The 14454-nt window shown below is 41.3% G+C and overlaps 2 protein-coding genes across 2 annotated transcripts; one reads left to right on the top strand and one right to left on the bottom strand.

Annotated features, from left to right (window-relative positions):
* Positions 1-987: 987 nt before the first annotated feature.
* LOC132995005 (zinc finger and BTB domain-containing protein 5) lies at positions 988-9046 on the top strand. The gene is made up of 4 exons (XM_061065191.1): positions 988-1119; positions 1775-1988; positions 2212-3060; positions 4199-9046. Exons 2-4 carry the CDS (start codon positions 1779-1781, stop codon positions 5354-5356), a joined length of 2217 nt encoding a protein of 738 aa, XP_060921174.1. The 5' UTR covers positions 988-1119; positions 1775-1778; the 3' UTR covers positions 5357-9046.
* Position 9047: 1 nt separating this feature from the next.
* On the bottom strand, positions 9048-13748 carry grhprb (glyoxylate reductase/hydroxypyruvate reductase b). The gene is made up of 9 exons (XM_061065279.1): positions 13495-13748; positions 12494-12627; positions 12323-12395; positions 11421-11537; positions 11236-11324; positions 11036-11140; positions 10702-10837; positions 9960-10090; positions 9048-9839 (listed from the first exon to the last, which is right to left on the bottom strand). The coding sequence occupies exons 1-9, from the start codon at positions 13665-13667 to the stop codon at positions 9718-9720; spliced, it is 1080 nt and encodes a 359-aa protein (XP_060921262.1). The 5' UTR covers positions 13668-13748; the 3' UTR covers positions 9048-9717.
* Positions 13749-14454: the final 706 nt, after the last annotated feature.

Below are 14454 nucleotides of genomic sequence, written 5' to 3'. Positions count from 1 at the left end.
TTTATTAATTATATACTTTACATACTTTGTAATCACAGATTTTTATTTATTTTTAACCGTCTTTATTGACAAATTTAACATATTCAAAAAATGTTTATACAAACTCTTGAAGAGGATGAACACAGCAAAATACACAGGAACAAGTTAATTCAAACATAAATAAAGACTAGGAGGGATTATTATATAAAAATAAATAAATAAAAATCAAACTTTTCCAAAAGAAAAACATCAGGAAAATGTAAGCAGACAACAAACTGGAGCAAGGACAAAAAAAATTCAACAAGGGCCAGAAAAGAATTTCGATAAGTCAGCACTAATCTTTCTAGCAATCCTGCTAGATTTCATTTTTTTTCCAGAGATAAGAAAAAATATTTGAAATAATTTATAAACCAGTCAAAGGAGTAATCACAGATCTGCTCCCAGAAATAAGATTTTTTTTAACACTTCCGCGAGATGCATGCATTGTTTGGCAGGGGCGCATTTCTCGTCAGAACACCGGCTCAGGTGGCAGCCAGCGACATCCTGTGGTAAAAAACATATACTGCAGCCTTTTACCTAGTCCAGGTCATGAACACGTATCACAGCACAGCGCCACCTTGAGAGTCTGGTTGGTAATAATCCGTCTGAGACGTGATAATTAACTTGAAAGCATAACAAAATGAATTGGCTTACAAATCTGCATTTGCTGTATCAGCGGTGATGATTTCTGACCTCGTCTCCCGGGGCGACCGTGTCGTCTCCCATAGTTACCGAGACAGACGTGTCCCTGCGCGCGCTCGAGACAAACGGACAAACAGCTACCGTGTGTGACCTCACATCACCGCCAGCTTCCGCCCTCACTGCCAACCCATCACATGCGAGTGAATTATCAGGCAGTAAGGACCGCGAAAGATGTGGGACGCAGCAGCAGAGATGTTTGCGAGCTAAAGCAGCGTTTGATGGGAGACGCTCGTCGCAGATAAGTGGAGCGGGTTAAGGGGACCCGGATGCTAGCTGCTATCTCTGCTGTGGCTACCTTGGCTGTTTTCTGGTCAGTAGCCAGCTAACTTTAGCCTTGTCAGTTTCTTGTCGAGGCCCCGTTTCTGCCTCTAATTTGCCTTCGTTCCCGGATAATTCAAGGTAAAGTTATTCATTACTGCATCTCTTATCATAATAACGTAATGCTAAATATTTGCAGTTTTAGGTAGTTATAATATATTTAAAAAAAAAAAACCAGTTTTAGCCCAACCTGAATTGCTAGCCTACTCTCTAATATGTATCTAGTGTAACGTTATTGTAATGTAAAGCACACTGTGTACTTTTGTAAAGTTAGATACATAGATAGATATGAACCTGAAACATCTGCACACAACTGGATTGGCAAAATTTCAAGTTAATAGGAAGTCTATAACTTCAAATTAAAGATGAGAAACATTGCTTTCTGGCACATTAACTAACCTCACTGACAGTTTTGTAGTTCTTTATTTGTAGAACTACAACTTTTGACTTTTTGTCAGTGTTCAAGTTGGATCATTAACACGCCTTTAAACACATCTGGCCCAAAGAAACTACTTTATCTTGTGTAATACCCTCCTCCATCCATACTCTCTTTAAAGGCCTTTTTATTGTGACACTCTCTAAAGTTGCAACTATTCTAACTATAAGGAAATCTGTAAGTTAAAAGATTAGATCTAAAATCTTAAAGGATAAATGTCTGATCTTTTAATGTTGCAGCATAACAATATTAAAACAAACATCTCTCCTCTGTCCAACCGTTCACCTCCTGCTGTTTCAGGACCATGGATTTCCCAGGCCACTTCGATCAGATCTTCCAGCAGCTCAACTATCAACGCGTCCACGGTCAGCTGTGCGATTGTGTCATCGTGGTGGGCAGCCGACACTTCAAGGCCCACCGCTCGGTGCTGGCGGCCTGCAGCACTCACTTCAGGGCCCTGTTCACCGTTGCAGAGGGAGATGCTAGCATGAACATGATCCAGCTGGACAGCGAGGTTAGGAACGGAAAATGATTTGTAAACGAGGAAAAGGATGATGATGTTACTTTAATGTTTATGGCTTTGAGTGTGATGCTGTTCAAAACAAGAGACAGGATCTTAAGAGAGAGGGTAAATGTTTTACATTAAAAGCGAGGAAAGTATTAAAGTGTTAAAACTTTCTGTAGCTATCTTTTGAAACTGTGCCATCTAGAGTAATCCTCCTCTTGTGCCTCTGCAGGTGGTGACAGCTGAAGCTTTTGCTGCTCTAGTGGACATGATGTACACCTCCACACTGATGCTCGGGGAGAGCAATGTCATGGATATTCTCCTTGCCGCCTCACATCTGCACCTAAACAATGTTGTCAAGGCCTGTAAACACTACCTGACCACACGCACCCTTCCCATGTCTCCCCCCTCGGACAGAACCCTCCATCACCACGCTCAGCAGGAGCAGCAGAGGCACAGACAGCAGCAGCAGCAGGTAGCAGATGCGGCAGTGAACCCCACTCTAGCAGCTAATGCCAACCTCAGTGCAAACGCTGCCACATCAAAGATGCAGCGCTCCTTCCTCCTGCAGCAGCTGGGGCTCAGCTTGGTGAGCTCAGCTCTAGGTGGGATGGAGGAGGACGGAGTTGGAAATGTTGGCGGCAATAGAGTTGAACAGCGAGCCTCCTTCCCAATCAGGCGCTTGCACAAACGCAAGCCCTCTCTAGCCCTGGGCCTGTCAGAGGAGAGACCAAGGCAGAGACAGCGCCCCTCCGCCCCTAACATGGGGCTGTTAGGTGAAGGAGCAGGGAATGCAGACCGTGAGGAAGGAGGGCTACTCTCACCAGACTCACACAAGATGGGGGATGACTCCAAAAAGGATGGCGCTATCACTGGTCTAGTAGGGATAGGGGCCCAAGATGATCCTCAGATGCCCAGCCAGTCAGATAGCGGACGCTGCGAGGGCGAGGATTTGGGGAGAATGCAGGGAGGTGTGAGCAAGGAGGAGGACATGGAAGACCAGGGCCACCAGGACATCAGAGCAGGGGTGAAGATCAAATCAGGGACAGAGGAGGACGAGGCTGAGGAACAGGAACTGAAGGTAAAGGTGTGGCTTGATTTGTTGATTTTGACTGGCTTACTTACTGTTTTTAAGACTCATTAAACAACATTTTAATAAATTGATTGACCATTTTGCTGTTACTAGAACAGAAGAAAAGAAAAGTATTACTCAACTTTTCCATGTAGTATTTCCAAAACGGTCCCACACCACTCAGGCTTATTGTTGACAAATCTCATATTCTGACCTCATGCCACTGTTTAGAACTACTGAATCCTCAGAGCAGAGCCTTACTATGACTCAAATGGTTTGACTTGAGGTTAGCCGTAACAAACATTTTGTCAAATCAAAGGATTATGCAGATTGGCAAAGGAGTACATTGTAAATAATGATAAACTATTTAGTCCAACAGTGGATTATATCGCTTTATGTAGACTTATGAATGGCTGAATATGTGATTATTCTAGATAAGTGCTAAAATGTGGAAGTCTCCAAGCCAAGCTATGCAAGTGAATTATCCAAATTTGAATGTGTCACGTCTCTTAGATCGTTTGTGTGCCGGCCGGGGAAGAATAGGGTTGTCACCATACCAGAATTTGAATAACGCATTACTAGTAATTATCAAACAAAATTGATACCTGTTTCAATACCATGGCAACAAATTTATACTATATAGTAATCCAATTTGGGGTCATTTTAATTCCCAAATTTTGCAAGAAAACTCATTCACACTGTCTAAATTGCAGAAAAACGTGTTTAGGAACCAACATATTGCAAATGTATTTCCGCAATTTAAACAGTGTCACCTCCTCTGCTCTGTCTCTAACAGACATAAATATAACTTTAACGACAAAATGACTTGAAAATCCTGAATGCACCACAGACCACACTCTTCATTTGTTTGTGGAAGCGTTGAGTTAAAATATGGCTATATAATATAAGGTCTGTAGTTTTTTTTAAAGTTTGCATACTTTTCGAGGCTGAATATCATATTTTAAAAACTACCTAAGTAAAGAAAGAATCTGTAGTTCTTAAAGGGAACTCACTAACATTCATGTAAGCATTTAACACATGCAGGAGCAAACCACGCTGCTGTAGTTTAGCTGCTGTCCTGAATGCACATTGACTTTTTAGAAATCTCCTTTAGCTTTGTTTGAAACTCCTCTTCTGTTTTATGTAGGTGGTGGTTAAACGAGAGCCGCTAAGTTCACCAGAGCCGACGGATGAAATCAGTGATGTAACATCGCAGGCTGAAGGCAGTGACCCAGCTGAGCCTGGATGCCGGGAGGAGGATGAGAAGGCGGAGCTTAGCCCAGAGAGCAGCGACCGCAGCTTCACATCCGAACCCCAACACAGCTCTGACTCGCTGCTGCAACCCAGCTCCCAGCTTCTCCTTAAGAACAGCATGGGAGGAGGCAGCGGAGGGAGAGGCGGCTATGGATGTAATAGTGGACTGGTTAGCAAATCTGGTTTTAGTATTTCTAACTTTCTCAGCCCTAAGGATTTTGGAAGTGCCAGTGCTGGGATGGTTGTTGGAGAGGATGAACTTCCAAACACAACCACCGGTGATGCAGTAGCACATCACTTCCTGCTCAGACAGGAATCTGCTGGACCATCTGGCTCTACTTCTTCTCTTCTGCAGTCAGGTCCGCTTGGTGCTGAGAGTCGTAACGGATTTGGAGACAACCTACAAGCGGATTCTTTATTCCTCCGTCCTCTGCATGATGGTTTAGGGAACCCAAGAGCAAGTGGAGGGAGTGGTAGTGGAGGGATAGATCCCTTCAGTTTGGACTTTCAGCACTCTAGTCTGGGGCTTCACTCCTTCGGCCGACCCTCTCGAGGTGCTGGAGGGGCGAGTTCGGCTTCTATGGGTTACCCAGGCTACAGGCGTATCGCTCCCAAAATGAACACTGGCATGGGAGGAGACGAAGGAGTAAGCGGTGTTCTCCAGGACGCCGCCTCTTCCTCCTCAAGCCTGGCAAACCCTCTGCTTCTAAACAAGAATGGTGGATATGAGATGAACAGCGGCAGGCCAACCTCCCTCCCCCCTCAGCTGACCCGAGCCTCAGCCGACGTCCTGTCCAAGTGCAAGAAGGCTCTGTCGGAGCATAACGTCCTGGTGGTGGAAGGAGCGCGAAAGTACGCCTGTAAGATCTGCTGCAAAACCTTCCTCACCCTAACTGACTGTAAGAAACACATCCGAGTCCACACGGGAGAGAAGCCCTACGCATGTCTCAAATGTGGAAAGCGCTTCAGTCAGTCGTCACACCTCTACAAGCATTCCAAGACCACCTGCCTGCGCTGGCAGAACAGCAACATGTCCAACGGCATGCTGTAGGATTGATGTTACAGCACCTGAGGACAGGAGGAAACTGTTACAGATGTAAAGATTGAAACATATTTCTGAAGCTGAGGCAAAGAGCTGGCATCTGATCAGCTGTTTGGTCCATAAGAATCAGTCCTGATCACAGACCAAAGAGAGGGATGGTAATGTAATCATACCTTTTCTTTTTTCAAGAAGAAACTTTTCATCTGTGTTGCTGAAATCTGTAGTTGATGGTACGATTATTGATGCATGTTTAGCTCAATAACCACACACTCAATCTGAGCATCTGCAGATCACAGGCAGCTGTGCAGCACTAAAATAATAAAGTAAATATCATGTAAAGTAGTGTGCTTATCAGTTACAGACCGATATTAGATTTTCGGGGCAGATACGGGATTTTTGGGGCCGATACCGATATCAATATAATGAAGAAAAAACAGCCGATACCGATATATTGGCCGATAACTTTCTTAGATCAGTCTCCGGGATAGATATAGATTTACACATTTATTGCATTGATCCCTCAAATGCAGTTATCAAACACAACTGGAAAGTAACTGCGCATGGACGTGCACCACCTCTTGACCCTCTGGAGAGTGATAATGCTTGTTTTAATCCATATAGCGCCCTCTGCTGGTGAAAAATAACTGCTAGTGTCACACAATGAAACTCAAATGAAATGCTATTTGACTGGTGGATAGATCTAGTAATATCAGCGCATATCTGCGATAACATCAGCCGATACGGATAGTCACTTGATACGCTAATATCAGCCCATATTATTGGCTGGCCGATTAATCGGTCGGGCTCTGGTGCTTATATGTCGCTTTTTCATTGCACATTTGAAAAAACATGTAGCATTACCCAGCGTCAGACTGTTGACTCATTTTTAACTGGACATATCGACTGTGCTTTGTATTGTGAACGAGCAGCGGTCATATAGACTGAAGGCTAACTGATTCAAGTCAGTCTGAGCCCCAGAGATTATGATGGTGCTCCTGTAAGAACTGATCATGGAAGTGTTCTCTTTATACCTACTGTAAAGTAAAAAACATAGGTGGTTCAGTCCTGTGAGGCAGACTTAGGCAATGCTAAGATCTGTCTTCTTTATTTTATTTTTTTTAAGTTCAACACACAGAAGAGATTACTCCCGTTTGCATGCAATGGAAATATTGTGCAAAAAGGACTTGTGATATAAAACTGACTTGATCGACAACGTGACCAGGACAGAAACTGTTCAACCACAGAGCTCGATGTCGTCGATTGAACATGTTGAACTTCTGTAGTTGAATGACCATCAATGAAAGTGTTGCTGAACTCAGTCAAGGTCGAGAAAATGATTATCAGCTTTGGAGAAACATTGATTTGCTCTGATTTAACTTCAAGCCTCCAACATTAGAATTAAATTGCATTGTTTATAGGAGAAAAATATGTTACACTGACACCGTTGTCGTTATAAAATTAAGGGAATAGGGATTTTTTTTTCAACCTTTCAGTCCATTTTTAAGTCCTTTGTCAATATATAATTGCATCACATTGCAATTTTAGTACCTAAATAACATTATTTTTTATCCTGATATGTGAAAATCTTAATCTGATGTGATTTTCATTCCTCCATGATTGAAGTGCACTAAAAAATGTTTCCTTTATTTTGGATCCTGGCCTCAAAAAGTTCCCTTGTGGCAGACGAGTTGACTGGCCGTCCACACATCAGCACGGCTTCCCCCAGTCACTGGTGTACTTGTGTGTGCAGTTTGTCATTTATTTAAAAAATAAAAATAAAAAATGAAGAAGAACGAAATATATATTGCACACTTTCTGTTGGTTTCATGGATTCCTCTTGGAGGAGAGACAAAAAAACTATTGACGCATTAAGTGTTTGTTTGCTAACGTACTTGATACATGTGCTTTATACATATATCTTTATACATATAATGTTCCATTTGTTACAAAAGCACTATGACAAATCATTCTTTCTCTAACTTATGTGTTCACTGGAACGTTGAACTACATTGAAAAATTGCTGCGTTGCAATTCTTTGAACTCTGCCCTCTCTTCAAGGTCCTATTTTACAAGCGAAGGGTTGAAACATTTCTGCCAACACTTGATCTTACATACATGATTTTCTCAGTTTGTGCAATGAGAAAAAAAGAAAAAGAAAGAAGACGGAAAAATAAATAAAAAAAGAAGAGGAGCTGACCTCTTTTGGGTTGTCAATAGGAGCAGCTTCAAGTGTAGAAAGTTGGTCTATGAAATCAGTGTTCTTGCAGTTGTTGTACAGTTCAGTTTTAGTGAGACCAGACTGGAAGAAAATAACACTTTAAAAAGGCAGGGTTGGTAATTACCTCCAGATCCACTTTTTTAAGATTTAGGTTGAAATTGTCTTTAGGTCCTGACAGACATTAATAACTCATGTTCTCTGAAAAAGGAATGAAGAACATCCTTCATCTGTAGCAGATGTAAGCCTGTAAAAACTTTGACCAATGTCTGCCACGAGGTACCAATCTGATGAACCAATCACACGCCTCCCTGTCTCCCTGCTCATTCTCTACCCCACACTCAAAGCTTGTCACCGATGAAGGAGGTTTATTCTGTGAGGTTGTCATTGGCTGTTGTGAGTAGTAAAATAGTCACGTTTTCTTTAACAAAGTGATAAAGTTTATTAATGTTTACTTTTCGCTGAATGAGATGATGTAGTTTCTACACAATGCAAGCGATGAGCTAAAGTCCATGTAAGTGAGGGGCGTTGCTTTTGAGGGAGCACAGAGAGGAGGGGGTCGATGAAGACAAAGCACTGAGGAAATGCTACTTTCAAAATCATGCTAGTTTTTGAAAATGACCAACCCTGCCTTTAAGTACATGTTTGCCTTTTTGTAGACTTCTGGTTTGCTTGCTGTAACGTCTCACCTACACCGTCAGTGTGAAACACATACTTACAGCTTCCACTTCTTGTCTGCACCTTATCGTACTGTAGAGTCATTACACTGTCAGTCTGTACAAAAGTGAAGATTTTAATACAAACACATGATAATTGATAATCTTGACTTGTGACTTCAGAAAGCTGTTCTCTCTGTAAACATAAGCTAACATACCGTTGCCGTACCCCCGATGGTCCTGACACTATGGAATCCATGGTGAAGTTTTTTTTTTTAAAGCTTTGCCACAGAAGAAATGACCACTGACGATGAAATCTGACATCTAATCGAATCACTTTCAGCCGTCTCCACCTGCTGTGGTAACCTCTTGATACATGGAGTCTGAATTAATGTATGGAGAGTTGTTTAGATGAATAAGAGATGTGATCCAAAATAGTGTCCATGTCTCACACAGTGGCCTGTGAATGATTATTATGGTGCTGTCTTCTAAAGCTGTTCTGCATAAACAGTTAATGTGAATCTCTGAAAAATGCACTGACTGTATCCGCCCTGTATGAATATGCCAAAATGTAAGAATTTCTAAAATAAAAATGGCCTAAATTGATCCTTAAAGTCACTGCCTTACGCCCTGAGCTTGAGAAGCTGGGCTCTTGTTGATATGCCAAATCTGAAGTTTTTCTGTTTGTCTTTCTGTGTACTGTACGTAACATAGTGTAACCATGACGAGACGTACTGTTTGTCTCTTTACTGTTGAAGGCTTTTAAGATGGTATAGTATGTTCAGTTGTTGTAAAGACTGAATTAAAGAATAAAAACAGTGAAATACAGTTTTGTTGCTCGGCTCGTTTTTTTTAATTAAATTTGAGCGAAAAAATGTCACAGAAACTGTACAAGAATGAAGAAAAATCTGACATAATTGTTTTAATAAAGTTAAAATGTAAAGCTGCTGTGAGGAACTTTCAGATTGTGTCGACTTTAGCGCCCTCCTGTGGACAAAGCTATACCTCTTCTTTCCTGATTGGGTCCTGTTGATGGTTTAAGTTGTTTTCACATGTGCAAATTTCTTGGCAATTTCAGGCAGGTTCCCCCCTGAAATCTTCCCAAGGTGCTTGTTAACACATGCACCTCACAGCGGGAATCTATCCTAGTGGGACTGGAGGCCATGGGGGATCTCAGGAGACAAGACCGTGTCAAAAACATGACCTGGAAGTGGCGGACAAAGCGACAAAGGCTGATGCTGTGATGACAATTTGCCTTAATATCAATGCTAGGTGTATTTGGGTATATTCACATCATCAACAAATGGGTGGTGAAGAACGTACTGGCCAACAGAATATATATAGAAGCAGTTTTAACTTAAAATTCCTCACAGGAGCTTTAAGCACAAAATAAATCTAAATAAAATAAAACTAAAGTCCTGAGTTTGCGTTTGAATCCTCCAAAGCAAAAATGAGTAGTGTTGGTTGAAGTGATGAAGGTAGTGGAACCAGTTTCCCTCTCACAGTTTGAGTTCTTTGATCATCGGCTCCCCCTTCAAGCCGAGGAGGAGGTTGTTTGCCGCCAGGGAGGACATGGCGTTACGGGTACTGTAGGAGGCACTAGCAACATGTGGAAGAATCACTGTGGGCACAAAGAATAAGGAAGACAATCAAGTGAGAAAAGTGATAATATCTTACACTTAAAACAGATTTCTAAAAAAAAAAATTAAGTCTTTTATAAATAGTGATCAGACAGCCTCACCGCAGTTTTTAAGGGTAAAGAGTGGGTGGTCTGTGGGCAGGGGCTCAGGAACAGTGACATCTAATCCAGCTCCTGCAATCTGCCCAGTGGACAGAGCCTCATACAGGTCTTCCTGGTTCACCACACCCCCTCTGACATGACACAAAGACCAGAATCACAAACTGAATCAAGAAAATCACAGACACCTCACTCATGGCTGGATAAGCCTACATCAACCCACCATGTAAATTTCCAGAAGGTAAAGGCCAAATAATTAAATGGTACCCGTATCTCTGACGTGAATATTTGAAAGGGAACTTAAGGTATTTACATCTGAGATAGCGTACAGGTGTGTGTGCACGTGTGTATGTGTTTGTGAAGGATATTTGTGTACATTGTATGAATGAAAAATGACAATAACAAAAAAAAAGAAAGGTGATTTATTTATTTATTTTGATTTTGGACTGTTTGGAAATATCAAAACATTTAAAAAGCTTCAAGGGAAACTTGATGTTTGACATTTTCTCTGACGTCTTACAATAATAACAACATGATTTATATGTGAAAAAGACAATAATATTTCTATTCATCTATAATAAACATGAATTGTTCTGAGATCCATGAGTGTGTGACATTTTACAAGCCACTCCTGGTTTTAAATCCAGCCGTTGGATCTCATTGTTTGTAGTCAGGTGATGTATCCACATGCCATTGTGTGCAAAATAAGTTAAAGCGATTGTGTTTGTGTTCAACATGAGGTTACCTGCTGGTGTTGATAAAGATGGCGTTACTTTTCATCTTGGAGAAGAGGTTCTTGTTGCAGATCTCTTTTGTTTCAGGTGTTAAAGCGCAGCACACAGCCAGGAAATCGGACTGCTTTGCCAGCTCATCGAAGGAGACTACAGAGAGACAGTGCCACCGCATTTCAAAATCATTGGATTGGATTTTCATTTTATTAAGCTGCTTAAATAATGTATGAGCATATTGAGTACCTGTGAGGTTAAAATGATCCTATTGACATTGTGTGTTAAATATAAGAACAAATAATACTAGCATGACACATCAATGGATACAGACGATAAATCTGCAGTCCTTACCGTACTCTGCATTGATGGAACTGGCCAGCTCTGGTCTGGGTTCTACGTCTGTGTAGATAAACTTTTTAACTTTGAAAGGTGCCAGACGATCAGCGATGGCAACACCTGAATGAGCACAAAGACGTTGTATTAGATGAATCAGGCGTAGAGAAATGGCGGTTAGATGGTAAGAAAATCTCGATGTCCTGTTCAAAGCGTACCAATCCTCCCCAGGCCCAGGATTCCCACAGTGCTGTTGGCCAGCTCATGTCCACACAGCCACAGAGTTCTCCATGTGCCCCAGCCTCCACTGATACAGAGAGACATATGCGTATGCAAACATGATACAGATACAAACATATGCATGGATAGATTTGAGTACATGAGTGTGATTGTGTAGCATTACGTCTTGGCTTCATGTGTGGCCTCTACAAGCCTCCTGGAGGTCGTGAGCAGCAGAGCCACGGTCAGCTCAGCCACAGAATCTGTCAGGACCTCAGGGGTGTAACCCACACGGATCCCTCTGAGGGAAAACACACACATACAAACTTTACACACAGTCTTATATGCAATGGGGATTGATTATTAACAATCAATTAGGTTTTTTAAAACAACACGTTTGACCAATCTTATCAATATCAACAAAACAGTCTCTTCTATACTGTAATATTTATCTTTATGCAGATGATGTTGTTTTGTATTGTTCTACCGACTCTTTCTGTAGAGACACTGCAACTTGCTTTTACAGGTCACATATTATGCAAAATACACTTTTCAATGTTTTCCAAACACTAATATGTGTCCCTAGTCTGTCTACAAACCCCCCAATTATCAATCCTCTTTGTCTTCTGTCTGCTCCACTTTTCAGAAAATGTGCTCAACAAGCCGTTTGGAGATTTTCCCTTCATGACATCACAAAGGGCAGTAACCCCTCCCCCAGGTGGGTGACACTCCCACAGCTAGGTGTTTGTTCTGTCCTCTGAATCCACCTTTCCACTAAACAATAGGGCATGGAGCATAAAGCTGTTGCTCCAAGTTTCACAGGTTTACTCTGAACTTGGAGGACTCTACATTTAGCTATTTTGCTTAAAAATGGGGAATAATTGACAAAACAATCTCAAGATTGACTCTCTTACTTACTACTCTTCGACAAATGATCTCAAACCACTTCATCACAGTGTGCAATTTGTTTGTCACTGAGAGTAATCTTTTCTTGGTTTGTTTTAATTGTGCTTTTGTATCTTGACGTCATTGATCAATGATTTACGAAGCTAAAAAAAAAGATTAAAATTGAAGTTTAGGAATTACCTTTTTTTCAGCTCCTCCAAATTGAGATGGTCAAAACCCACTGACATAGTACTGAGGACCTTCAGGTTCGGACCTGCAAGGGTACACCAAAACCAGACATGCACAAATATGAGACTTTTTTTTTTTTTAAGTTAGCATAATTCAAATAGCTCCAAGGGAATGTCTTCAGACCTGCAGCATCCAATAACTCTGCATCAATCTTCTCTGTCAGCATACAGAGCAGACCGTCGACACCTTTGACCTTCTGCAGCAGCTCCTTCCTGGGCACAGTGTCATCGTCGGAGTTCCACAGCTCGAACTGCACCCTGGGAAAAGGGAAAGCATCACCAAAGAGGAAAACGTTCTTTTAATAATCCTCTTTTAAAAAATGTATTTAGAGTTTTTCAAAGCTCCCGTGAGGAATCTTTGTTTTGTGTCATTTTGGCGTCCCCTGTAAACAAAGTGGTAGTTTTATTTTCAGGCTTAGTGGTAGAGTCGGCTGTCTCTCAACCACTCAACTGTGTATGAATTGATGAGTTACTTCTGATGGTCACTTTACACAGCAGCCTCTACCATCAGTGTGTGTATGTGTAGGTGTGACCTGCAGTGTAAAAGTGCCTTGAGTAGACAGAAGACCAGAAAAGCACTCTACAAGCTCAAGTCCTTTTTACCATAAGTATTTATCTTTACTGATCTTGTACAGCACATGAAAAAGTAATCTTTCAAAAACAAAAAACTCAAACAAATGTATAACTCACTGCAAACTTTGGCCTTAGAGAATGTAAACAAAAGCTGTTTCTGAAGTGTTTATCTCACCTTACCCGATGGCAGCAGCTTCAGTTATTACAATAAATTAAAAAGAAATACTCTTTCTGCTGATGGTCTAGTTTGATTTCATAGGTAATGAAAGTATAACATGCCTCAGTATGTATTCTGTAGGCCCTCGTAAAAACACAGGGACTTTAACTTAACTGGGGGAATACCCTTTAGGCTACCAGTCTTATCTGACTAACCTGAGGGCAAACATTAGCAGCCCTGTTTACTTAAAGTGAATGATGAACTTTTAAAAAAAAACAGACATTTTAAATTCAGAAAAAGTATCATTCAAAAACAACAGTCATATTTTCCAGAAGTGTATCATACTAAACAGTGTAGATGACCTCAAATTAACTTTTAAAAACTTTATGACTCACTGTCCAGATTCACGGAGGATTTTCAGGCCATCGGGTGGGATCTGTCGGGTGACATACACCCGTTTCACGGTTGAAATCTCCCTGTGCACACTGCCTGTGAGACCCCCGGTGATATTCAAAGGAGCAACAGCGATCCGCTGGAGCCGCCGCAGTGCTACAAGGCTGGACCACATCTCCAGCAGAGAGTAAATCTGTGGGCAGGTGTCTGAGAGGTGGAAGTGGTACTTTGGAGTTCAGAGTGTGGTGTGTGCATATGCAGGATTTTGGCTGTGGCTCAGGGGGGAGGTTCCTGTCTGTTTTTGACCAATATGATAAGAGGGAGGGTGTCTCTGAAGTCCGAAGTTGAGGGGAAACACGTAAACACAAAATCCCTTGAGTTAATCTCTCCTCAGCTTTGTTTAGTGAAATTTGAGGTCATTTATTCACCTTGGTCAAATAGGAAATTAAAAACACATACAAACCAAAAAAGACTCATAAACTCTACTCAAACTTTTCCTTAAATCATCACCCCAAATAAGAGTCAATAGGATGTCAATGTTTCACTGGTCTGTTGACCTTTGCTTCTTTAAACAGTACAGGACCACAACTCTGTGTTCATTTTCTGCCCTGTCTCTTTGGCGAGGACTTGATCAGCAAATGACTCCTTCAACTTGTGAAAAAGTGCATTAACTCATAATCAAAGTAACTCAAAGTTATAAAAATAAATCACAGTGAGCTTAAAACAAAAGCGGTAAACAAAAAATAATGCAACCCTGCTCCCCCTCTGTCTTCCACTGAGAACAGAAATGAACAGGTGATTAAAATCATCTTCCTGCCCATACCCATGCGACCACCTACTCAATATAATCCTAAAATAAATATCATAAACAAATAACCCAAAACACCAAAACAATATAACCCATTACATACATTAACCTTAAACATTACACTTAAGATTATTCATGGAGTTTTATACAATAT

The sequence above is a fragment of the Labrus mixtus genome, chromosome 2 (genome assembly GCF_963584025.1).
Source record: "Labrus mixtus chromosome 2, fLabMix1.1, whole genome shotgun sequence".
Lineage (NCBI taxonomy): Eukaryota > Metazoa > Chordata > Actinopteri > Labriformes > Labridae > Labrus > Labrus mixtus.
The sequence above is the reverse complement of the archived record's forward strand: the minus strand, read 5'-3'. Positions and strand labels throughout refer to the sequence as shown.